The following is a 25,765-nucleotide window of genomic DNA, read 5'->3' as shown; positions in this document are numbered from 1 at the left end:
GAGAGGGACTTTGTGGAGAAAATGGGTTATGAGGAAATCTCTGCAGGGGCCAGAAACAATGCAGCTCTGATAAAGGGCCATTGATCATGGTAGGGTGACCCAGTGATAATCGCCCTTTAACCTTGTTACCAATCCCAGAGCTCAAGAAGTTTGAAGACTTGTCCCCATTTTACAGAGGAAACAGGTACCGAGTGCTTGGAGGCATAAAGAAAGGCCCTTGATCCTAAGGCACATCTACTCATAAGTGACACTATCACATTTCCACAGACCCATACAGTAGGGGGAACAGGTGGGCTGTCTAGGAGTATATATACATTATACACTTGCATTAGCGTATGTGGATGTCAAGACCACTGGGTGAGGTTTGGTGCTGATTTACAGTTGAACTTGTCTCAGAGCAACTAGCAGATGGAGTCCATTGGTACAAACACCTCTTTCCTGTCTCCCATTCCTAAGTAGAAGATTTGCAAAGGAGTGACTTTTTCTCAGACAACTGTTACATCAGTGACTACATCCTTAAGCTCTATCTTCTCTTTTGCAGATCATGGCTCCTTGGCCCGAGTTGGAAAATGCCCAGCCCAACCCCAATAAATTCATTGAAGGGGCCTCAGGTCCACAGTCTAACCCAGTAGCCAAGGACAAGGAGGCCAGCAAAAGTAAGTGCTCCTCACCAACTGGGGACAGGCCCCTTTGGAGGACCGGCGCCCTTGAAGGACCCCCCTCCCCAGAGTCAGCTCTCTCATGGCCTTTGCTACCTGTTTGAACAGATGACCGTGGGGCTCCTGTAACCAAGATTGAACTTCTACCTTCCTATTCCACCACGGTCCTCATAGAGGAGCCCGCTGAGGGGAGTGACCCCTGGGACCTGCCTGAACTCCAGGACACCGGGATCAAATGGTCAGGTAAGTGGATGTCCAGTGTCCAACAGAGACTGCTAAGAAGGACGCAGTCAATCTACAGCATTTCCCTAAATCTATCTAGTAATCTAAAGGATGAGAGCTTGGGGACCCTTTGTTCCTTCAAAGTACCAGGGACCAAGGCCGTAACAGACAGAGATTCAGTGTGTGCTGATGATGGGTTGTAGATTTCATAAGAGGTGCTGAGCACACAACCAGCAAAGCCGAGGTGACCATAAGGTTACTTCTCTTCCAGGTGTGGGGTTCCGATCACCCTGTGGACCAGTCAGCTAGGATAGGATTGGGTGGTGGGAGGGGAAGGGAATGAGTAGGGGAGGTGACAAGACACTTAGCTGGATGGGGAAGGCCCGGGCCCTCACCAAACAGCAGCTGTGGTTCCAGGGGTTATCTGTGCTGCGCTCAAGGTGCTTTGTGGAGCCATTTGCCTGTGACCCCACATCAGGTGGCAAGTGTTCGGTAACTACACTCCCTTGGTGACATTGTGGCTCTTCACTTGAACATTCCTTCTAGTCTGCTGCTGCTGCTTCTCTGGGGTCCAGAGCACAGCAAGACACCCCCCCCCCCACACACACACACACTCTAGAAACACTGGGAGGGTCCAGTGAAATGCATCATCCTAAAGAGAACTTCCAGGAAACCTGCAGCAGTGGAAGCTGCCCCCATTTCCAGGCCTTGATAGAGGAGCCAGTGGCGACAGGAGGTAGAGCTGGGAGCTCCCTTCCCAAACATCACCATTCCAGCTGGAAAGATTCTAACTGTTGGGCATTCCTTCCCACAACCCCCCACAGAGAGAGACACCAGAGGGAAGATTCTCTGCATTTTCCAGGGGATTGGGAAATTCATCCTTCTCCTGGGCTTCCTCTACTTGTTCGTCTGCTCCTTGGATATACTCAGCAGCGCCTTCCAACTGGTTGGAGGTAAGGACCTCGCCCAGGCCTTAGGGCTAGACTCCTGAATTTCATGTCAGGTGGACGCAGCTCGCAGGCCTTCCACATGGTTGGGAGTGTGTGAGGGCAAACCTGACAGGCAGCTCGCTCAGATGTCCCCTATCTTGGAGAAGAAGATTGTAACTTCTAAGTGGCTTAGGTGGCTTAAGGCAGGAGCCAGGGCTGGAGCTGATCTTGGCTGTCAGAATCCCTTCTATTGTACCCAGCAGGAAATTGTTAGACTCCTTTTATCTGGGGATCCCTGCTGTCTCTAGGCTGCTGTCTCAAGAGTATGGGGGGAGAAAACAAACCCTCACAGGCCAAAGCAAGTAGGAAAGATCAAAGCTGCTTCTTGTTAGGAAGAACCTACAGTATAGAAGTATAGAGGCCTTCCCAGGCCTGAACCCAGACACAGGCCAGTGTTCCAGAAACCCAGAAGTAAAATGGCCACGTGTGCTCAGTTAACTTTGGATCCTCATGGGTGACAACAGACAGATAGTAACCTGAGAGTCCCTGTCTGGAATAGTTCTTCCTAAAGTCCCTCCCTTTTGCAAGAGAGAATTAAGGCTCAGAGGTCACTAACTAACCAGACTTTAAACACAGCCTGTAACAAACACAGTGGGGAGTCCAGAGCATGGATCAGGATCAGGATGTCACAGAAGCCTGTGGGTTTCTGCTTCTCTTGCTGCCTCGAGCTAAATAAATAGGAATTAAAAAAAAAATATCGGGGTTGGGGATTTAGCTCAGTGGTAGAGCGCTTGCCTAGCAAGCACAAGGCCCTGGGTTTGATCCTCAGCTCTAAAAAAGAAGAAAAGAAAAAAAATTATCTTCTGAATAAATAGAAATCTAAATAATTAAAATTTTAAATAAAGACAGGGTCTTTATGTAGCTCTGGGTGTTCTGGAACTCCCTATTTAGACCAGGATGCCTTCTAACTTTCAGATCCAATCCCCTCTACTAGGATTAAAGGCATGCTCCACCACATTCTTTCCAAGCCTGTTTCCAAGTCTCACTATTTCTGGCTGGTTTGGAACTCACAGACATCCTCCTGTCTTTGCTTCCCAAGTTCTGGGATAAAAGAGATGGGCCACCATGTCCAACTGAGCTGATCTTTCTGACCTGAGAGATATAGGTGGTGGCAGGTCAATTGTTAGAGATAAATTGACCATTGATAAACCTCACTGACCTGTGGGAACATTCATAAGAAGCTTGGCTTATGATAATGATTATCTGGACATTTCACATCCAGTCCTTCTCTAGGCATCCATTATAGAATGGGTTGGGGAAGGACTGAGGGTCTCCTAGGACACTCCCAGAGAAACCTCTGGAATTCCGTGATGAGAATAGCTGGAGGCATGGCTGAGGGTGTAGGTAAACCCAGGTCCAAGACGTGGAACTGGAGGCTCACATTACCAGACAGCTTCCCTCTCAGGACAACTCAAGAAAAAAGAACAGGAAGCAAGACCCACATGCCCGGCTGAGCTGGAGTCTGGGCTCCCTCTCCACAGACCTCTGGCCTTGTGTGGACCTTAGGGGACTGGGTGCCAGCCCATCCTCACATGACCATCATTTGTTCTTCCAGGGAAAATGGCCGGGCAGTTCTTCAGTAACAACTCCATCATGTCTAATCCCGTGGCCGGCCTCGTGATTGGGGTGCTGGTGACGGTCATGGTGCAAAGCTCCAGCACCTCTTCGTCCATCATCGTCAGCATGGTTGCTTCCTCACGTGAGCTGGACTTGCTCTAATTCTATCTAGGCCACGCCACAATTCATTCCCTTCCCATCTTTTTTTTCTTATGCCAGTATTTTAGCCAAAATTAAGAATTTTTCTATATTGTGAATTTGAGGCCATCCTACGCTACACAATACAAGGACTCATGAGCCTTTATGCGTGTCCTTACCGACAACGGGACTCATCCATTCCCTTAGTCACAGACTGATTCCAGTGTCCCATGAGATGGTTCGACGTCCATCTAAAAGCAAGGCCCACAGGGCTTCAGGGGGTCAGCTAGTGTCCTAAAATTACATTCAAGAATGGGGTTCATACAGATTCATCGACTCCCCTTTCTGGATTTTAATAGCTGTGTACTGTTAGGTATGACATCCGTCCCCCCTCCCCGCCATAGAATCTAAGAGCTGCTTTCTAGAATACTCATTCATCCCACATTGGGATGTGTGGAACATGGCTCTCTTGGCTTGCAGGCTGCCTCACAGTTCTTTTCTTCTTCCCTGCCCTTCAGTGCTGAGCGTGCGGGCTGCCATCCCCATCATCATGGGAGCCAACATCGGAACGTCCATCACCAATACTATCGTGGCCCTTATGCAGGCAGGAGACCGGAATGAGTTCAGAAGGTAGGAATCTCGGGCAGGCCTTTTGTGCCCACCAGGTCTGTCGTTGGAGTCCATGCCTTTATCTAGTCATGAAGCTGTCCTTGGACCTTTACCCGGAAGGAGCCTCAAGAGTCCAGTGAGGGTTGGGAATCCTAGTTGATTAAAATCCACTTACTGATCTGCAGAGCCAGAATAACACTATCCAGCACCACTAGGTTATTGTAACGATTAAACAGCCATGCAAGCAAGCACTTGGCTCCGAATCAGGGTACATGAAAGGTAAGCACTAGCTAGACACGTACTGCTGGGTGGTGGCATTAAAACAAGGCCGGTTGGGGCGGCCTTCACTGTCTCACTTAGTCATAGATAATTATAACTTCCTAAAACTTCCATTTGGGGCTAGCTCAACCAACACTACCACTTCACCTGGAAGCCGGCGCAGGCAAATATAGTCTATGATGTATAAGATACGAAAATAGCACAGTTGGAAAATAGGCAAAGGGAAACCCTCTTAAAATGTTAATGTGGGAATTAAGCCCATTTCCCAGCTTTTCTAACCAGCGATAGACTCTTACCAGAGCTTATTAAAATACAGAAGCAACTCCCAGCTTGTCTATGATGCCATCGTGGTGTGGTCAAGCAGCTGACATTACAGCAGGTTGTCGGGAGACAGGTCATGTTTGTCGGGTCTGCTGGAGAATGGCTATCACCGTGGTCCATCTACCTGAGCCACCTCATTTGGTTCCTGATGACATGTCTTGATGGACGTGATAATACACATTATTAAGGCAGGCGCTCTCTAATTTGATCTTCTCATCAAGCCAGACAGCCTGCTCTATTCCTCATCATACTCATCTTGAAGCTAAAGGAGATGATGTGATGTTGTTGACTGGCACAGCCAGGACTCCAGCTAGGTTTCCATTCTGGAAAATTTAGACTCATCTTAGGATTAACTTACACTAATTGATGCCTTGTAGCCTAAGATATAGTGAGGTGCCTGTACGCTTGGGTATAACTGACTTAGCCTACACGGCCCCCTACTATTTCAGTGTGCTTTCCATAACCAATATTGGTTGTGGGATTGATTGTGTGTGTAACATCTTTCTCAAAGGTTTGGATTATTGCCTTAGATATCTACAATAATCACTGTATTGAATGTTTATAGGGCTCCTGTACATTTTACTGAGCACCAGGAAATGTTTGAATCCTTTTCTATTTTACCAGTAGTATATGCAAGTCTCTTGAATTTCCTTCTCCAGGACTAAAGAGAGTAGCTAATACCATAGAGCAAACATCAGAACTTGCAATACATTTCTTTTACTAATGAATTAGTATTTCACCCACCTGCTTATCAAGTGCTTCTTTCTTGAAGGAGAGTGTCAGATGCCAAGTACACCCAGTGGTAGGTATTTTCTGACAGGGAGATATTGCTAGAAGGGACATTTTCAATTTTCATCGAGGAAAAAGCCTACAGCAGTATTTGCTACCTGGCTTGCGGTAGTTTCTTAGTTTGAAAGTTATATGTCTCAGAATTTTGAGGATTCTTAGAGATTTAGAATTTGGGGGCTGTTAAGATGGCTCTGGTGTTCGGAGGACCTGGGTTTGTTCCCACCACCCATATGGTAGCCAAGAACTGCCTGTAGCTCAAGGGTACAGGCTTCTGGTGGGCTCCTCTACCACTGTAGTAGTGCACGTGCACTGAGGCACACGCGTGCACGTTGGCAAGAAGATCCTGATTGTCTGCTCTCCACTTTCCAAAGGTCAGATTGCTTTCCAAGCAGTTGAAAATGGTCTAAGCACAGTTGTAGAGGTGGCTCAGTGGTTCAAAGCACTTATTGCTCTTGTAGAGGATCAAGCACCCATATGGTGATCTAAACTGTAACTCCAGTTCCAGAGGATCCAGCAAACACGGAAGTGGTCTCCATACAAGCATGCAGAGAAAACAATTCACAATAATTTTAAATTCAAAAATAGCCTGTATGTATGTATATATGTATGCACCACAGGCATGCTTGCTGACACTGGAGCTGTAGGCCCTGGGAATTGAACCCAGGTCCTCTGGAAGAACAGGCAATGTTGAGCCTTAAAAATTTGGGAATGGAGGGCTTGGGGGGTGGTCTTAATGCAATTCTGCTAAACAATGGTTGTTGGGATCCTAGCTCTCAAATACTATACTGGCTGACAATGTCCCACCAGACCAACTAACTACCTGTGTGTCTCGCATCACCTCACTCAGAATATAGTATTAACGGCTGCTTCTATCCCTTAGGGCATTTGCAGGGGCCACTGTCCACGACTTCTTCAACTGGCTCTCTGTGTTTGTGCTCTTGCCTCTGGAGGCTGCCACCCATTACCTGGAGCTCTTGACCAACCTTGTGGTGGACACCTTCCCGTTCAAGAATGGAGAAGATGCCCCAGACATTCTGAAAGTCATCACAGACCCCTTCACAAAGCTCATCATCCAGGTAATGGCTATGCTAGTGTATAGCCCTTGTCTCCAGAGGCTAGGGACTAGAACAAAAGCCGTAGGTGTATTTGTGAGTGACATTAGCCTGGTTTGGCCCCTTTACTGGGTTAGGGATGGATTGGGTGAGGTTAGGGGTAATGAATACTTCTGAGTGAACATTTGTGGCCACATTTTTCCCATTATTGTCTCACCTGAGGCCAATCATGCCCTATGGTCCTTGGTCCCACATATTGATATAGAAAGGGCCAGTTGGGACTTGAACTTAGACAGCAGGTGTCTACAGCCTACTGGCTCTTAGTGCCCTTGCCATATAGTCCCCTCAGTATCTGCCAATCTCTAGGGGATGATGCTGTTCCCTTGAGGTATTGATAGAGGTCTTTGCACACAGCGAGTGGATTGATTCACAGTCACGGTCCCCAACACACCTCAGGGGCCCCTGACAGCCACCCTGTATGTTAAGCATCAGTACCAGGACGTGCTGACCCTTCTTCCCTATTGTTCCCCTCAGCTGGATAAAAAGGTCATCCAGCAAATTGCAATGAGTGACCCCGAAGCCCAGAACAAGAGCCTGGTCAAGATCTGGTGCAAAACTATAACCAATGTGGTAAGTGTCAGGAATGTCACTGCGCAGGTGTGGGCGATGGATGAGTAGGTGTGCCACCTGAAGGGTTCAAAAGCAGCAAATCAAAAGTCAGTGGGGGAACGAAATGAGGCTCTGGGGAGTCCAATCTGGCCCCTTCCTTTTGGGGAGACAGGCACCTTTGCCTCACACTCCTTGGCCTGGTCTCTCACAGAAGGCTGACTTGTTTCTGCTGCCTCTTTGCCCTTGTTTTGGAGATCACGAAGTCTGTGTCCCACAGCACAGATGCAGACAGCAGACAGCAGGGGCATCTCAACGTTCCAGACTCTTCTTCCTGAGGAGGCATACATATTATATTGCGACTCTCAAATAGGAAACTTACCCAACCTGCTATGGAGTGTGGGTGTGGCTTTCCCTTAATTCTTGTGTGTGTGTGTGTGTGTGTGTGTGTGTGTGTGTACAAGGCAGTTGATAAAATAATGAAACTGATTTTAGCCCAGTGGTTCCAAGCGATTTTCCACTAACCCTTCAAGGGGAAGAAGGCATCCCTATGATGGAGCCATTGCATATAGCCCTAAGGATAGTGACCCCCACAGTCCCCACTTTGTCTGTTCCCCACCATGGACACGTCTCATGTTTGTCATTTAGACTCAGATGAATGTCACCGTTCCCTCATCTGACAACTGCACCTCTCCTTTACATTGCTGGACTGATGGCATACAGACTTGGACCATCCAGAATGTCACCCACAAGGAAAACATTGCTAAATGTGAGTGGGAGGTGGCCACTGGCCGCCTGGGTGGGTAGTCGAATGACTACAGGAAAGAAAGGAAGATTAGCCCAGGTCTTTTGGTGACTCTATACCACCCAAAAAACTTGTGATGGGATTCTACAGTTCCCTTGGTGTGCCTAAGTATCCCTTTGTCAATAAGTCAGGGGTAATTGATGGCTGCTTTGATTATGTGGGGTCGATTGATTCACTTGGTGAGTCCCATCTGAACAAGGCACTGAGTCCAGCTGATACTCCCATATTTAGGAAGACTTTCTTCCTCTTAACCTATCTGGAATCCCAGTTCTCACCTACCCCATCACCATGAGTGCTGAGCACTGAGGACCTTGATACAGTGCGATTCTTTCCACGGAATCAGGTGAACTTGTCACCCTAATACTCTAAGTTGCTACCTGTCAGAAGAACTGTGCTTCCCTGGATTCATCATAAAGGATATATTGGAAGGACTTTAGTTAGCAATGCCTCCAAATGCTTTGTGGTAAAGTCATGCGGGGACCAGTGGCCGAAGAATTGGCCTGGACACCTGGGCCTGCCCATCACAAGCTATGATCTAAGGACCTCACTTCACCACCTTCCACTCCCAGGAAGTGCAACTTGTCAACACACATTGGGGGCAGAACCAGTGGTACCTGCCTGTAATCACAGGAGGTTGACGTAGGAGAAAGGATCAAACTATTCTCCAGTTTGGAGACTAACTAGCCAGGACTATACCAACAACAAAAACCAGGGGCTGGAGACATGGCTCAACAGTTAAACTCACACACTGTTCATGCAAAGAGCTGCAGTTCCTACATCAGGCGGCTTACAACCACCTGTAACTACACTTCTAGCGGAATTCTGGTTGGTCTCTACAGGTCCCTGGCATGAGTGCATGCATACACACACACACACACACACACACACACACACACACACACACACACACCCCGAATCTTTAAAAAATGTTTTTTAAAGCTTGTTTAAAAACAGCTAGCAAACGACTGTCTCAAGGCAAACTTCAAAGAAGGACCTTGTTAGCCTGAGCTCCCAAGTGTCTGGCTGCCACTCAAGATCCTTTCTATGAAAAAGAAGGAACACATGCCAGTTTCTGGACAAGGCGGCCCCTGCCATCTGACAAGGCTTTTTGTGTTTCTTCAGGCCAGCACATCTTCGTGAATTTCAATCTCCCAGATCTTGCTGTGGGCATCATCCTGCTTACCGTCTCCCTTCTGGTCCTCTGTGGCTGTCTGATTATGATAGTCAAGCTCTTGGGTTCTGTGCTCAGGGGACAGGTTGCTGTTGTCATCAAGAAGACACTTAATATGGGTAGGTCCAACACTTCAATCCTGTTCTGGCCTTTTGGGGATGGCATTGTGTGGACAGCTGAGTGGGTCTCTCTGATTTTCATCTTGCCATCTCCTGTATGTGGAACTCATTCTTGGATCCCCTGAACTGTAGTGATTAAGCTGTTATTTCCCTGGAAATTGACTAGGATGTCCCATGTAGGTCAGGGAGGGAAGAACAGGTATAGGCTCCCATTGCAGGGTGGGTAAGACCCTGAGAAAGAGCCAGAGGGTTAAGCCTTCTCATGGGCAGGACTGTAGAAGTACCCAGACTACCACAGATCTGCTCTTAGTAGCTCTTAGGGAAAGGGAAATTGGTATCCAGCCTAGGCCACATTTATTCTCATTTCTCCTGGGGTTTGGAGAACTATGTCAGCCTATGAAGTCCACACTGTTCCAACAAGAGTTAGTGAAGTACCCTACCTACCCAATGAGCATGAAATCTCATTGTGGCCATGAAATGCATCCCAGGGTCTTCTTGAGAGGGAGTCCTGTGCTTAGGTGTTTCCCAGAACCAGGGGTCCAATTCCATGCAGAGTTCATAGTGGAATGATGCCAGACCAGGCTAGGGAAGTGGGTAGGGTATTCCTAACTCCCTCTCTGTGTTTGTCTGACTCTCGACCATATCCTTGGCTTATATGTGAATTTGCAGAATGACCTAGGTTAAGGAAGGAACCTGGCAATCTCAGATCACGTGCGGAGTACAATCCTTTGCCTTAGCCTCTGCTCCTGGGTCCTTAGGAAGTGCCAGCCGGGCCTCCCCCCATGCCATCGCCAGTACTTGTGACATGACTTTTTTCCTCTGTCTTCCAGATTTCCCCTTTCCCTTTGCCTGGTTGACTGGCTACTTAGCCATCCTTGTGGGGGCAGGCATGACCTTCATCGTACAAAGCAGCTCTGTGTTCACTTCTGCCATGACGCCACTCATTGGTGAGCTTTTGTCCCAGGGTTCCCCCTCGGGTCCCCATTGTCTCTTCCCATGGTTACTTGGGCCCATGCCCTGTGTTCTGTGATTTTTCACCAGGTATTGGAGTGATCACCATCGAGAGGGCGTATCCACTCACGCTGGGCTCCAACATTGGCACCACCACCACTGCCATCCTGGCGGCCTTAGCCAGCCCAGGCAGCACCTTGAGGAGTTCTCTCCAGGTCAGCACCTGCGGTTTTGCAAAATCAGTGGTTTTATTTTTTATTTTTATTTTTTTATTTTTTTTGAGTTTTGAGTCAGAATCAGAATCTCAGAGCCCATTTTTGGTCCTTGAGTGGCCTTGAGAACTCCTGTGACCTCTTGTGTGCTGGGATTAAATGCACACACCACTATACTCAGCATGCAGACTGTTTTCTCATATATAACATGCCTTCTGTGTTATAGCCAAAAGGCAGAACAAGGAAAGATGCTGGCCAAAGCCACAGGGAGCCAGGTATGGGGACAGTCAAAGCTATGGATTCCTAAGAGGCAGGTGTTTAAAACAGCCCTGCTGAGACACTAGAGGCCCAAGGCATGGGGAAGCAGCAGGCAAGACCATGTGAGGTGACACCTTCTGACCCGAAAGCTCAGCTAGTCAGAGGAGTCATTTGCTTCTTCCATGATCCAAGCAGTGAATGTGTGTTCACAGATATAAAGCTCTGCACAGGCCCTGCCATGCACACACACTGGAAGGATGTTGCGTGACCTCTGTTTTTTCCCCATCCCCTAACCTCTCCAACATCCTCAATTTCAGATTGCCCTGTGCCATTTCTTCTTCAACATCTCCGGAATCTTGCTGTGGTACCCGATCCCATTCACCCGACTGCCCATCCGTCTGGCCAAAGGCCTGGGCAACATCTCTGCCAAGTATCGCTGGTTCGCAGTCTTCTACCTCGTCTTCTTCTTCTTCCTGACCCCGCTGACCGTGTTTGGCCTGTCTCTGGCAGGCTGGCCAGTGCTGGTGGGCGTGGGTGTGCCCATCGTCCTACTGCTGCTGCTGATCCTGTGCCTCCGGATGCTGCAGTCCCGCTGCCCTCATGCGCTGCCCCTGAGGCTCCGGGACTGGAATTTCCTGCCCTTGTGCATGCACTCCCTGAAACCCTGGGACAACGTCATCTCCCTGGCCACTACCTGCTTCCAGAGACGCTGCTGCTGCTGTTGCCGCGTGTGCTGCCGTGTGTGCTGCATGGTGTGTGGCTGCAAGTGTTGCCGCTGCAGCAAGTGCTGCAGGGACCTTGAAGAGGGGGAAGAGGAGCAGGATGTCCCAGTCAAGGCCTCCGGGGCCTTCGACAATGAAGCGATGAGCAAAGAGTCCCAAGATGAGGGCAAGGGACAAGTGGAGGCCATGGGCATGAAGGCCATGTCTAAAACCACGGTGTTCTAGGGGGACCTAGGAGTCGGGGGAGAGGAGGACTTACACCCCATGGGATCCACCCCTCCCAGGTCCCTTGCCACCTCACCAGAACTTCAGCCTATAGGTGAAATGGACCTTTCTTGTCCCGTTTCCCAGGCACCTCCCTCTCAGAAGACAGAGTACACAGATGTAGGCTGTGAATGTGGCCCCACCATAGATGACAACATCCACTTTTAACCTAGACTATGCTTTTCAAAGGCCATCCTCACCCAGAGGACAAGTGTTCAAGGAGGCACTAGGGAAGGTTCTGGAAAAGGGCCTATGTAAGACTATATGTAAATATATGTACAAAGCTGAACTTTCTTGGTATAAAGCTTCAACCACGCTTTTTTTTTTTAAAATCAAAGTCTATTCCCCCTACCCAGTAGTTCCTCCTAGGCATCCCTGCCCCAGACCAGCCAGTTCAGACAAAATGAAGTAATTGTTTGGAGCCCATAGGTGTGGTCCTTTCTAGTTTATATCACAGGACAACCCATTCTCCACCAGGGCTTCAGCTAGATGGGTATGGCCAGTCCAAGCAGTTGACCACAGTGGTCTCATCCTCAGCTTTCTAGGATGGGGGAGATCACACCTGACTAGGTGTTCATGACATGTTGAGTTCACCCATTGGTTTGCATGCCTACGATTCTTCACTGGACTGATCTAGAAACAAATTGTGAGGCATTGTGGCTCCAAGGCACTCTCTTGGTCAGGTAGCAATGTCACCGGTGGGACTTTACAGACCTGTGTCCCAAGTCCTCTCCATTGCTTCATCCGGGATCATCTGCCTGTGAGGGGGTCCCGTTTGGTCCATTTCTTTTGTGCAAGGAAACTTTCTGGGCCGGCTTTTGGTGGCCTGATTCCTCCATCCGCTTCCTCTCCCCTCAGGTATTCATTGGGATCCTTCCCAGCTTCCACAGGTCAGCCCTGTCCGCCTCCCTTCCACACCTACAAAGCTCCAAGGGAATTCTCCTGAGGGAGGAGATGGGGAGTGGCTAGATACCCTCAAAATCATGATGAAGCTCAGAGTTTGTGGATGAACTCTGGGTAAAGGGTGAGCTCCTATTCACACCAGAGAACCTTTACTGTGCCTTTAGAGCCCCCTAAATTCCTGCCACAGCTTGTCAACCATCACCCCATCCCACCCCTGTGAAAAACAAACCTGAGCTTGATTCAGGCGAGGCAGTGTGACTGCACCATAAGACTACCCTCCACATCCTCTCCCAACACACTCTTCACCATCTGAACAGGCTGAGATGCCAAATTGAGCCCTTCTGTAGATAAAAGTTCCTAAACAGCCATTTATGTGGCATATTTATAGCCCTGCATCTGTACAGAATACTCCGTAAGTTATGTAGTACACAATGATATATTTTATAGTGTCTCATTTGGAAATGAGGCAGGGTTCTTTTATGTACTGTGAAGAACAGAAAGAGCACCTTTGTATATTTTGTAATACTGCCTTTAAACACGCCTCTGAGGCCACCTCCATCGTCCCCCCTGTAAATATGTATGTTACATCCCAGGAGGTGGCTTTGCACTCTGTTGATTTCTTAAAAAATGGGATCCCAGTACCTGTCTTAAGTGTATTTTTTTTTTCTTTTTTTTTACTGGTTGAGGAAAGAGAAATAAACGAATCACCCCACCCCCAAAGCGTGTTGCTTCCAATTATGGGATGCTGAAAGCCCGGGGCCATCTTTGCTTACTCAGACCTCACCATGTGCCAAAGGGAAGCTACAGAGACTGTAGAGTCCCCAGGGTTTGGGGACACAAAGACGACTTAGCCGCAAATTCACTTTTTCAGGTTGCAGGGATCAGCTACTGAGAGCTATGCTAAGTAAATCTTGGTTATGATTTTATGGTTATGGACGTTACTGGGTTTGGATGCCAAGAGTGTAACTCATAGGCATCTCTGGCGTCACACAGCTGACGTTTTGAAGCTTGTGCAGGCGTTTCATTCTCTCAAGAGTGGACCTGGCTGGAGACTCCCGAACTTTCTACCAGTGCTCTGCACCTTAATAAGGAAGGGTTGAAAGGAGAGGAAATGGGAGGGGCTACTTCTGTGTGGCTTCTGTCAGCCTTTGTTACTAGGACAGGAAGAAGGGAGAGGTCACCCGTATTTCCCATAAGGCCATTGCTTTTTTTTTTTTTGGGTATGTGGAGCTGAGGATCGAACCCAGGGCCTTGTGTTTGCTAGGTGAGCGCTCTACCACTGAGCTAAATCCCCAACCCTTGCCATTGCTGTCTTTTAGTGCCTCGTGCTAGCCAAAATGCATGCACACAGACCCACTCCTAGCACCCCCAGGCCAGCTGAAGGAACTGCTGGGGACCAAGTCTCACCATATAGTGGTGCCAAGCTTGGGTCAGTTGGAGGCCTAGGCTCTGAACCTAGCTGCTAGTGTCAGGATTTAGAAGCTGGACAGCACCGCTTGGCCTGCTGTGATTATCAAAAAGAGTTGTTGGCCCTAGGATCAGATCCTCATTAATTCTAGGACTACTTCCCCACCATAGCAAAATCCAAGCTGCTCTATCCAGTCTTTTCTATAAAATACGGCAGTATTTGCCTTGTACTATACACTTTGAATCATCTCGTCTAGAGATCGCTTATAATGTTCAATCCAATTGTAAATACTCCATGGAAATAGGCAAGAACAGTCTACATGTCCCATCTATATCCAATTGTTTTGAGACAAGAGTCTTAAGCAACCTAGGCTGGCTCTTTATCCCTTCCTGCCAACAAAGCTCATCCCAAATCAGTAATTAGAGTTAGCCAGTGAAATGGTTTTATAATACCAAGCTTGGGGGTGTTTGTTACAGAGCACGTGACTTGATTCTCAGCTCTGCCTCTCAAGTGTAGACTTTGTTATAATTCTTGACCCTACCTACCTACTTGTTCTCTCCGGGGCTCCTTTGGTTAAATTCCCTCAGAATGAGCCTCCTGTCTATTGTGGGAGGGTAGACCGACAGGCTTCCAGACTCTATTATTTACTCATTAGCTTTAACATGTCAATGGTGTGCTATATTAGCAGAATAAACTGTCCTCCCCTGGCTCTGGCTAAGGCGGGGCCTGTGACCACAGCATCTTCAGAACTGCTGTGAGGTAAAGCCAAAGCCTTATTTGGCTCAGGTTAATTATAGAAGCTGAAGGGATTCCAGGGCCTGCCTGATTATGCTGATGTTAGAGTTCTGTAGGGCGCACTTGGTTGGTGTCCAAGGCAAATAAGTAATTAACATCCCTTACAGTATTGGAATTAATTTTTAAAACAGGACCAAAGAGCATGATGAGATGAAAAATATCTTATTTTATGAGTAAGAAACCATAAGATGCACCTGAACTGAGGTGTAAAATACATCCTCAGTTTTGAAGATGTTTGAAAACAGGGATATGAAAGTCTTACTAACATATTTTACACTGTGTACATGTTGAATTTACAGTATTTGGGGTTAAGTGCAATATGTTAATTAAAATTAATTCATCCACTTAGAGGCTGTTGGATCCCCTGAAGCTGGATGTGGGTGCTGGGAACAAAACTTGGATCCTTTGGAAAAGGAACAATTGTTTGTGACGGCTGAGCTGTCTCCTGTGCCATACCTGCTGGTTTGAGACTTGTGACCATCCTCTGGTCTCTGCCTCTGAATGCTGGGATCACAGTGGTATACCACCACACCTGGCTCTTTTTCCTTTTTAAATATGGTTACCTGGACATTTTAATGCACACATGACTCCATGGTATACTTCTGATACAGAAAGCCTAAATGATAGAACCAGTAGGATCTACCTACCAATGTGCTGGAGTCTTGTTTTCCTTAAATATGAAATAAGGCTTCTCTAGTTTTCCTAGAGCATTCTGGAATTAATTTTACATCATTTGACAAAGTTTCCTATGTATTAAATGCAACTAGGATCAGTAGAACTATCCCACATTATGAAAATGAGATATTCTCCCCCCCTCCCAAATGCTTATTAGTGAGGAGATTAAAACTATATTTAATCCGGGGACACCAAGACAAATACCAAATAGTGAGCACACCTAACCCTGTATGTCACAACAAAAACCCGAGAGCCTCATAGCAAGACATAATTGGACAAGTCTTTGGCTTGGGATTTCTAACTTAAAGGAGTTTTGAAAGGTTTAATCTGAGACGTGACTCTTAGGATTCTGGGGACTTTGTCAGTTTGGGGTCATTTTCCTTATGGTCATTGCATTTACCTCCCTACTAAGTCCTATACTTCAAAGATTTCAACTCTGTGTCAGTGTTACACATCACATGACTACTGGATGAGTTAGACACCTGGGAGAGCTCAGTGCCACTCTCAGCCAGGCCTACAATAACTGATATTTTAGATAATGATGGCGATGTGACCTTATATTCCAGTGCACCTGCGGATATAACTCAAACACTAGGGCTGATAAAACCTAGATGACTTTGTTCCTGGGAGTGTGCCAGGTGTGGTGACTGGGAGAAATGCTGCATTATTTAATTACATTATCAGTGTGCTTAGAGAACGATCAAAGAGCTGGAATTGTTAAAATCAATGAAATATGGTGAGACAAGGTCTGAAGAATCCCTGGGCGGATAACACTGCTTAGGCTTTGTAAGGGACCTAAGCCTGGATGGATTTGCACAAAGGTAAGCACAAATTAGCTTCGGCGTGTTTGTCTGTTTTGTGTTGAGGTCCAAATTTGGGGCTGTACACACGCTAAGGTCATTCCCTTCAACCTTAGCCCCTGAGCTGTTACTTCTAAATGCCTGCAGTGGAGCTAGGGAGACGGCTCAGCTGGTAAAGGCACAGCTTCATGACCTGGGCTGATACCTGAAAACCATGTGTGGGAAAGGTAGGCAGAGAGAATTCACCCCATAATAGTTGTCTTCTGATGTCAGTATAAGGACCATGGCATATCCACCCTTCCTTCTACACAGTGTGAACCCCCTTCCCCATATTCACCCCTCTTCCCTACATATTTAAACACACACACACACACAAATACATAATTAATAAATTTAAATGCCTACATCAAAGAGAAGCAGAACTCCTTCCCACCAGTCAGAGGTAGCCAACAGAGCAAGGGTTTCTGGCAGACACACTGAACTGAGCAACCGTGATACTGACCAATGACATGTTTCTTTAGCTTTATTTCAGTCTGCCTGCAAAGTCCCCTCTCGTACCACATCCAGCTCACAGCTGCCTGTTTCATGAAGTCTCTAGTTTACCATTTAGCCGCCCAGAGCGGCATCTGCTCTACCTTTCCGTACTCCGAAGTTCAAATTCCTCCACTTGAGGCCAGTGGAAACTTGATAAGCAGCAGGCTGTAAAAGTCGCCAGAGGGCAAGCATGCTGTGTGACCAAGTTTTTCCAACTGGCTAAAGTCCTCAGTTCCAGCTAGCACACACTTGGGCTTCTGGGGCCATAGGCCTTCCAGACAAAAACAGATCTTTAGCCAGATATTGTAACACACCTGAATTCTTAGCATAAGCAAAAATGTCTGGCCACCTTTTTTTTTTTTTTTTTTTTAAAATATCTACATTGGTGTTTTCTTTTTGGGGCAGGGTCTCTTACATATCCAAGGCTATTCTCAAATCTTGCTGTGTAGCTGAGGGTAACCCTAAGCTCCTGATCTTCCTCCTCTACTTCCTGGGTGCTAGGATGGCAGGCAACGGGGATCGAATGCTGGGCAAGCACTCTACAAATTGAGCCGCATCCTCCAGCCTGATGCTTCCACATTTCCACTATTTAAGTCAACATTTATAGGATGAGGGGCAGGCGTGAGCAAGCCTGTGACTGTGTGGACATGTGTGGACCCCCAAGTGTTGCTCCAGTATCTAGATGGTTCCTTTAGGATCCACCCTCTATCTAAAACAATGGTCCTCCCCCCGACCCCCTGCTTCTGAAGATTTCTAAATGCTAGCTGTGACAGGTCACTTCTAGTTCAGACTGCCACTGTCCAGTCTGCGGTCCCTGGTCATCAAATTGCAGCTGGGTCCTACTTAGTCCTTTCTGTCAGCCCGCAAAGCGCCACACCCAAGCTATTTAAAGGCACAGGCTTTCCCCCAAACTTGAAAGTGCCATAGAGCAGGCAACATTATCATAAGGAAAACTGAAATCTCAGGGTTGTCTGCTGGTCACGTGATCCCCGAGTCCCTCCTAGTCTGGCTTTCTCCTCAGCTTCCCAGTGTGGTGCTGTGCGTGTATTCAACCTCCAGCCAGGCACAGGGGCCTTTGACGTCCCTGCACCACAGACGTCAGTTAACATACAGGCCAGGGGAGGTATACACACCTTCACTACACAGACTGGTTGGACTTCTTCAAAATTGCAAGTGTGAGCTGGGGAGATGACCCAGCAGATACTCGTGCACGCTGCACAGGCCTGATGACATGAGTCTTGCTTCTCAGAGCCCACGCGAAGAGAGGACTAACTGCCCAAAGCCCTCCGACCTTCACAAGCACACCGTGGCACCATGTGCCCACGCCCACGTGAACACAAAACACCCAAGACCGAGAAATTGAAAGTCACAGATGCCCTGCTGGGCCTGCCTAGACAAGAGTGCTGGAGGGATTTTTCTCTCTCTACATAGTTCCCTCCCCCCACTGTCCTCCCCCACTGCCCTCCCCCACTGCCCTCCCCCACCGCCCCTCCTCCACCGGCCCTCCCCCACCGGCCCTCCTCCACTGTCCTCCCCCACTGCCCTCCCCACTGCCCTCCCCACTGCCCTTCTGTCCCCCTTCTCTCCTCCCTCCCCTTCCTCTTCCCTCCCCTCCCCTCTCACTGCTTTTCCTCCACACTCTCGGTGCCTTTTCACTACAATGACATGAAAATATGTAGTCATTGCCGGGTGGTGAAATTACACATCGGTTTTTTTTTTTTTTTTTAGTTCCCCATTTATATTTTTTTGTCCTCTCATTTTTACACTTTTTTTTCCCCATAATGAACTTGTTGTTTTTCATTAGTAAGGAAATATAATAAGACATAGGAAGCCTCAAATGTCCCCAGGAAGAATGATATAGTAAGAGAAGCTGGGCTTTGCCCCAGGGTCTATTCTTGCTCAGGGCTGATGCCCCATCTCCCTCCAGAGATATTGTTTTTCCTATAACTCAAAATAAATATTTCATTACAGTGTGTGTGTGTGTGTGTGTGTGTAGGACAGAGGTTGGCGTTCAGTATCTTGATTGTTCTCTATGTTGTTGTTGTTGTTGTTATTATTATTATTATTATTATTATTATTATTATTATTAAGACAGGTCTCTCACCGAATCTGGAGCTTATTGATTTTGTTAGCCTGGCTGGCCAATGAGCTTCACAGATCTCCTGCCTCTGCACCTTCAGCACTGGGTCTCGGATGGAGCCTGCTCGGTTTGGCTTTTCCACGGCATCTGGCCCTCCCTAAAAACTAGGGCATTCTGCTCTAGTTTGAAACGTCCCTGTTTTCTCCTAGGCATGCTCTTCTCCAGTGTGTTACTGTCACGAGTGGCCACCAGACTTTGGACTCAGGCCTCCTAAACTAGGAGATACATAAACCTTTCCTCTTTTTAAGGTCAATTGTCTCCAGAATTCCATCATAACAACATGGAGAGAAGTGACACATTCCATTTCATGGTTCTGTCTGCTCAGATGAGCTACCTAACCTTTGTGATCCTTAGGTCTGTGTCTTTATCACACAGGATGGCTGGATAAATTAGAAATTTCCACCAAATCTCTTATATTCGTGTCTTGCCTTTCAAAGGCTTGCTCAGAGAGGATGCCTCATCTTCTCCACCTTCCCCACAGTTTTTGTCCCCTGTAACACAAAAGAAATATTTCACAACATTTAATATATTAGTGTGCTGTGTGTGTGTGTTGCCACAGCACACATTGAGGGGGGGTCGGAGGACAACTTTCACATGGGTCCTAGCATACACAGGGTCTCAGGTTCAATTCCCAGTACCATAAAAATAAATGAATAAATTGTTAATTTTATCTCTTAACCTCTACATTAACATCACTCAAAGCAATAATATTTGTGAAGCTGGGGGTTGGAGTACAATCTTAATTTTTCTAAAAAACGACAGAGCAAATTCACAGTTAAGTTACTTTTTTTTTTTGAGGCAGAGTTTCAAAACTGTAGCCTTGGCTGGCCTGGAGCTTGCTTTGTAGACCAGGCTGGCCTCAAACTCACAGAGATCTGCTCCAGCCTCTCGAGTGCTGGGATTAGAGAGGGGCATGTGCCACTATGCATGGCAAGTTATTAGAACTTTGAAAGTTCCGTGAGGCTCTACGTACAGCATCTCATGTTCCCCGGAGGGCATCGACACAGGCCGGAAAGGTACACTGTAAGCACCCACCCCAGGGTGGGTGCCTGTGAAGCAGAGAGACTTCTGTCCATTCTGAAAGCGAGCACAGGGAGGTGAGGGACGGCAGATGCAGGGGCAAGGGGAGGCAGGGGACAGCAAAGGACACCACTGTGGCCTGAGCTGTCAGGCAAGTTAAAGGGGGCAAGGGTGGAGCAAGGGTCAGCAGGCGAGGGAAGTAGGACCTAGGGACGCTTGAAGAACTGCCAGCTGCAGAGGTACCAGGAGGGAGGCAAGTGAGAGAAGCCAGCTGAAGATAAAGAACAACATGCCTGTTCTTGTGGAAGAGTTTGGACTCTGTCCCCATGTCCATGGGGGAAATAAGAGCTTTAGACCGGGAATCACGTGATCCATTGTGCGGCTAGAGAGGCTCTCAGGGTAGTTACTGTAAGTCACTCCTGACAGTATGTCTGCACCGGTGTCCACGCTTTCTGATGGGATTCCCGCTGTCTGTACCACTGTCCACACTTTCTGATGGGGTTCCCCCTGTCTACACCACTGTCCACACTTTCTGATGGGATTCCCGCTGTCTGCACCACTGTCCACACTTTCTGATGGGGTTCCCCCTGTCTACACCACTGTCCACACTTTCTGATGGGATTCCCCCTGTCTGTACCACTGTCCACACTTTCTGATGGGATTCCCCTGTCTGCACCACTGTCCACACTTTCCCATTCCTCCTCCTGTGTGCCCCCGACTCCTATCCCCCATTGTTTAACATGGGTTTCCAGGTGGACCAGACCATTCATTCCTGTAGAAACGAGCAACCTGCTGTTTGCACTGCCTCAAATAAGCTGCACCTGCCTGGCGGTAGGAACCTGACCCAGCTGTTTGCAGTTCCTTCCCCTGGTCCATCCTCTACAAGCAGCACCAGGAGGCCCCGGAACCCCCATTGGTGCTGAGTACACCTTGTCCCCCTGGGCACCATTTCCCCTCTTTTCTTGTCCCAGAGTGGGTGTTGCAGTGATGTGCAAAGCAGCTCCTCTCTGGGTGTGTGCCCTCCCAGTGGAGACTTCCCACCTTCCCAGCCTATGCAAATGCCCTCCACTCATGGGGTCTCAGTGTCTCCACCTGTCAAACAGGATTGGTCTGTCGATACACACAGCTCATAAGGCTGTTGTGGCGATCACATGAGACAGTGAGGGTAAATCACTTCCCCGGCATGGCACATTCAGTAAACCCTGTCTCAAACAAACAAACAAACAAAGACTTGGTATGAGCTGGGCCATGGTGGGGCATGCCTTTAATCCCAACACTTGGGAGGCAGAGGCAGGCGGATCTCTGTGAGTTCAAGGCCAGCCTGGGCTACAGACCAAGATCCAGGAAAGGCACAAAGCTACACAGAGAAACCCTGTCTCGAAAAAACAAAAGACAAAACAAACAAACAAACAAACAAATAAATAAAAAGACTTGGTTTGAATATTATATCCCATCCTGTCACAGGAGATGTTTGAGTTTGAACCTGTGACCTGTCACCCCACCCCCAAAGTTAGGCTTTGATGTGCCAATGAAACAGGGAAGTGATGATAAACAAAGGAAAGAGGCTTATTCAGTGTGGCCACACTGGGGAGAGGGGCAAAGGAGGTTCAGAACCCCCTAAGTGCACCTCTGGGACCACAGCTTGAGGTGTAGGTTTAAATGGAGGAACGGAGGGATGCATAGGTATGCAGGCCTGATCATGGTGTTTTCTTACCCATCATCCTTGTCTCAGCTCCAGTGCCTCCTGCTAGGAGGCTGACAGATTGTCAGCACTGTGTGGACTGTTCTGGGAGACACGCTCGCCCACTGGTGAGCACCAGGCTCCTAGTTTATTTCTTCTCCTGGCGGCGTGAGATTCAATTCTAGTTTCTTGAGGTGTCTTGTTTTTCTCCCTCCCTCCCTCCCTTCCTGTTTTTTTAGACAGGGTCTCTACATAGCCCTGGCTATCCTGGAACTCACTTTGTAAACCAGGCTGGCCTTGAACTCACAGAGATCCACCTGCTGCTGCCTCTTAAGTGCTGGGATCGAGGATGTGTGTTACTTCACCTGGCTAAATTGTCATCTTTACTGTTATTTTATGTGTATGGGTGTTTTGCCTGCTTGTATGTCTCTGCACCATGTATATGCAGTTCCTGTGGAGGCTAGAAGAAGGCATCAGATTCCCCTGGGATAGGAGTTTTGAGTTGTTATGTGGGTGCTGGGGATCCAACTCAGGGCCTCTGGAAAAGCAATCAATGCTCTTAACTACTCAGCCTTCTGTCTGCCCTGCCCCCCAGGAGTACCTTGTCTTAATTGTCTGATATCCATAGGAGGCCATGGTATCTGTTTCTAATATCTTCACTCCTGCAAGTATTTCTTCACCCTCATTACAGCTACTTAAAACATCCCTACTAGAGGCTTAAAGTAACATTAAAAATGATTACTTCTGGCTGGGCAGTGGTGGCACATGCCTTTAATCCCAGCACCTAGAGGCAGGCGGATCTCTGAGTTTGAGGCCAGTGTGGTCTATAGAGTGAGTTCCAGGACACCCAGGGCTACAAAGAGAAACTCTGTCTCAAAAACCAAACCAAACAAAACAAAAAAATCACTTCTTACCTTCCAGAGTTTTGGAGTGAGTTGGACTCAGCAAAATGGTGGCTTTACAAAAGCTTGCAGTTGGATGGTGGCGGGGCTGGGAGTCCATTCAAGGTCTCATTTCCTCACATGGGCTGCAGTTCACATGTGGTCTGGCCCAGGGGATCAACAGAAAATGTCCCCAGAAACCCATGAGGTTGTGTCATCTTTTATGACCTGGCTTCAGAAGTCACATTACTGGCTGGGCCTGGTGACCACAGGACGCACATCTGTAATCCCAGCACTCAGGATACGGTGGTGGGAGAATAAGGAATCAAGGCCAGCCTGAGCAACGTGGGAACACACCACCCAACAGCAGATAATCCCCAATGCCGAGACTGTGGTGAGTCCCTGAGGCGAGTCCTAGTCTATTGTGGGACATAGAATCTACCTTTTGATAGACAGCAAACTTGCAAATATGTTGTTGAAGCCACCACAGTGTGACCTATGGTCACAAATCACTTACGTTCCTCCCTGTGTCTTTTCAAGACTCCGCCCCACTCTTTCTACAGCACCAGGCTTAGTTTATAAAGACCCTGTCACCCACATTAAGTTCAAGTGTGCATGAAGGTCCTGGCCTGTGGTTTCTCAGGTCTTCACAGCTTGAGTGCCAATTCTCTCGGTCTGAAGTCCTATGACATCGGGACATAAGTCATGAGTCCCTTACATGCCCAGCATTTACTGGCAAGAGGCATGTATGACAGACCCTCACATTCAGGAGGCAAAGCACAAGACCCCCAGGTACTGATCTAGAGATGACCACATGCTGTCAGTTTGTAGAGCAGGGTTCAGTTCTTGTGCTGGGAGTGCTACACATGCCTTAGTACATAATGCTCTGGTCTGGCTTTCCACAAGGATATATAGCTACATATACACACACATGCACATACACACATGCACATACACACACGCACATACACACACGCACATACACACACGCACATACACACACACACACACACACACGCACATATACACACACGCACATACACACACACGCACATACACACACATGCACATACACACACATGCACATACACACACATGCACATACACACACATGCACATATACACACATGCACATATACACATGCACATACACACACATGCACATATACACACATGCACATACACACATGCACATACACACACATGCACATATACACACATGCACATACACACACATGCACGTATAGACAGTGTTAGCTAAATAGAACAAAGCACTATAAGCTTAGGTGATTTGAAACCACAGAAAGTGATAGTGTAAGGAGGCTGAAGGTCTAACATGAAGTTATCAAAAGAGCCATGCTCCCCCTAGAACCTGTGGCAATCCTTCCTTTGACATCCTTTGTTGGTAAATGCATTGTACCCTTCCTCCAAACTCCCAAGGCTTTCTGCCTGTGTGTCTTCACAGTGTCTCTGTCGGTGCCTGGTACTCCCATTTCCAAATTTCCCCTTGTTATAACAATCCAGATCACCCAAAGGAGCTCATTTAACTTGCTTTCCTCCATGAAGACATTTCTCTGTGTAGCCCTGGCTGTCCTGGAACTCACTCTTGGAGCTCTACCTGCCTCTGTCTCCCAGAGTGCTGGGATTAAAGGTATGTACCACTAATACCCAGCAAAGACACTGCTTTTAAATGAAGCTACATTGTGGGGCTGGGTTAGGCTCTTGTGGTAGTTTGACTATGATGCCCTCATTAAGTCTTGGTAATGTTTGTTTTGTTTTTTGAGACAGGGTCTCTTCATGTAGCCCTAGCTATCCTGCAGCTCACTATATAGACCGGGTAGGCCTTGAATTCAGAAAGATACACCTGCCTCTGCCTCCCAAGAATTGTAAGCATTTGAATACTTGGTCCCTAGTTGGCCATTTGGGGAGGACTAGAAGGTGTGACCTTGGGCTGGAGAGAAGGCTCATTGGTTAAGAGCACTGGCTGCTCTCCCAGAGGACCAGGGTTCAATTCCTAGCATCCACATGACAGCTCACAACTGTCTGTAACTCCAGTTCCAGAGGATCTGACACCCTCCCATAGACATACATGCAGACAAAACATAAATGCACATAAAATAAAAATAAACTTTAAAAAAAGGTGTGACCTTGCTGAAGGGACTATATCACTGGGGGTATGCTTTGAGGTTGCAAAAAATGTGTGCCATGTTTAGTTAGCTCTTTCTGCTTCCTGCTGGTAGTTTGAGAAGGGAGCCTTCACCTCTCAGCTTCTGCCCTAGCTGCCTGACACCTGCTGCCTCCACTCTGCCATCATGGACTCTAATGCTCTGGAAACATAAGCCCCAAATAAATTCCTTTTTTCCCCCCTATAAGTTGCCTTGGTCATGGCATTTGTCACATCAGTAGAAAAGTTACTAATACAGACCTCAGCAGATCTTTTTGTGGAAACACAGTTTGACTCCAAACAGCTGGACTCAGTGAGATGCTTCTCACCGAATCTCTCAAGCAGCTGTTGTCAAATGCTGGCTAGGGCTGGTGTCATCCCTTCCTCCCTTACATGGATACTGCTATCAGCTAGAACTCCTCCTCCTCCTTTTCCTCCTCCTCCTCCTCTTCTTCTCCCTCTTCTTCTTCCTCTTCTTTATCTGAGACAAGGTTTCTCTGTGTAGCCTTGGCTGCCCTGGAACTCACTCTGTAGACCAGGCTGGCCTCCAGTTCGCAGAGATCTGCCTGTCTCTGCCTCCTGAGTACTCCATGCACCGCCACCACCCAGATTAGCTAGAATCCTTCTTGAGCTCCCTCCACACACAAGGCTGGACATCTCAGAGCACGGCTGTCAAAGAGAAGAGGATCAGACTCCACCCATCAAGGGCAGACTTATCAATGAATTCACAGACCTATTTCTAAACCTCTCCCTTTGTTCCCTAATCCTTCATGTTGACAGCAAACTGTTTTGTAAAACTCTGACAATGATATTTTCTTGGTTACAATTCTTTGTTTGAGTGTGTTATGTACATGCATGTGTGTCTGTGTGTTCATGTGTATATATGCTTTTGCATGCATGCATGTAAAAAAAAAAAAAAAACCAAAGTTGACATGAGGTGTCTTCCTCAATTGCTTTCTACCTTGTTTACTGAGGTGGAGTCTATCTGAAGACAGCCCAACTCAGCTAGTCTAAGATAGAGTCTATGTGGACACAGAGGTA

At 47.6% G+C, this 25,765-nt stretch overlaps 1 protein-coding gene across 1 annotated transcript; it reads left to right on the top strand.

Moving 5' to 3' along the window:
- Window positions 1–544: 544 nt before the first annotated feature.
- On the top strand, window positions 545–11,684 carry Slc34a2 (solute carrier family 34 member 2). Its single transcript, XM_036201586.1, has 12 exons — window positions 545–656; window positions 768–902; window positions 1,706–1,834; window positions 3,426–3,569; window positions 4,084–4,195; window positions 6,444–6,639; window positions 7,150–7,245; window positions 7,870–7,990; window positions 9,149–9,316; window positions 10,147–10,263; window positions 10,358–10,482; window positions 11,055–11,684. Exons 1-12 carry the CDS (start codon window positions 545–547, stop codon window positions 11,682–11,684), a joined length of 2,085 nt encoding a protein of 694 aa, XP_036057479.1.
- Window positions 11,685–25,765: the final 14,081 nt, after the last annotated feature.

The sequence above is a fragment of the Onychomys torridus genome, chromosome 10, assembly GCF_903995425.1.
Source record: "Onychomys torridus chromosome 10, mOncTor1.1, whole genome shotgun sequence".
In the NCBI taxonomy this organism is placed as follows: domain Eukaryota; kingdom Metazoa; phylum Chordata; class Mammalia; order Rodentia; family Cricetidae; genus Onychomys; species Onychomys torridus.
The sequence above is the reverse complement of the archived record's forward strand: the minus strand, read 5'-3'. Positions and strand labels throughout refer to the sequence as shown.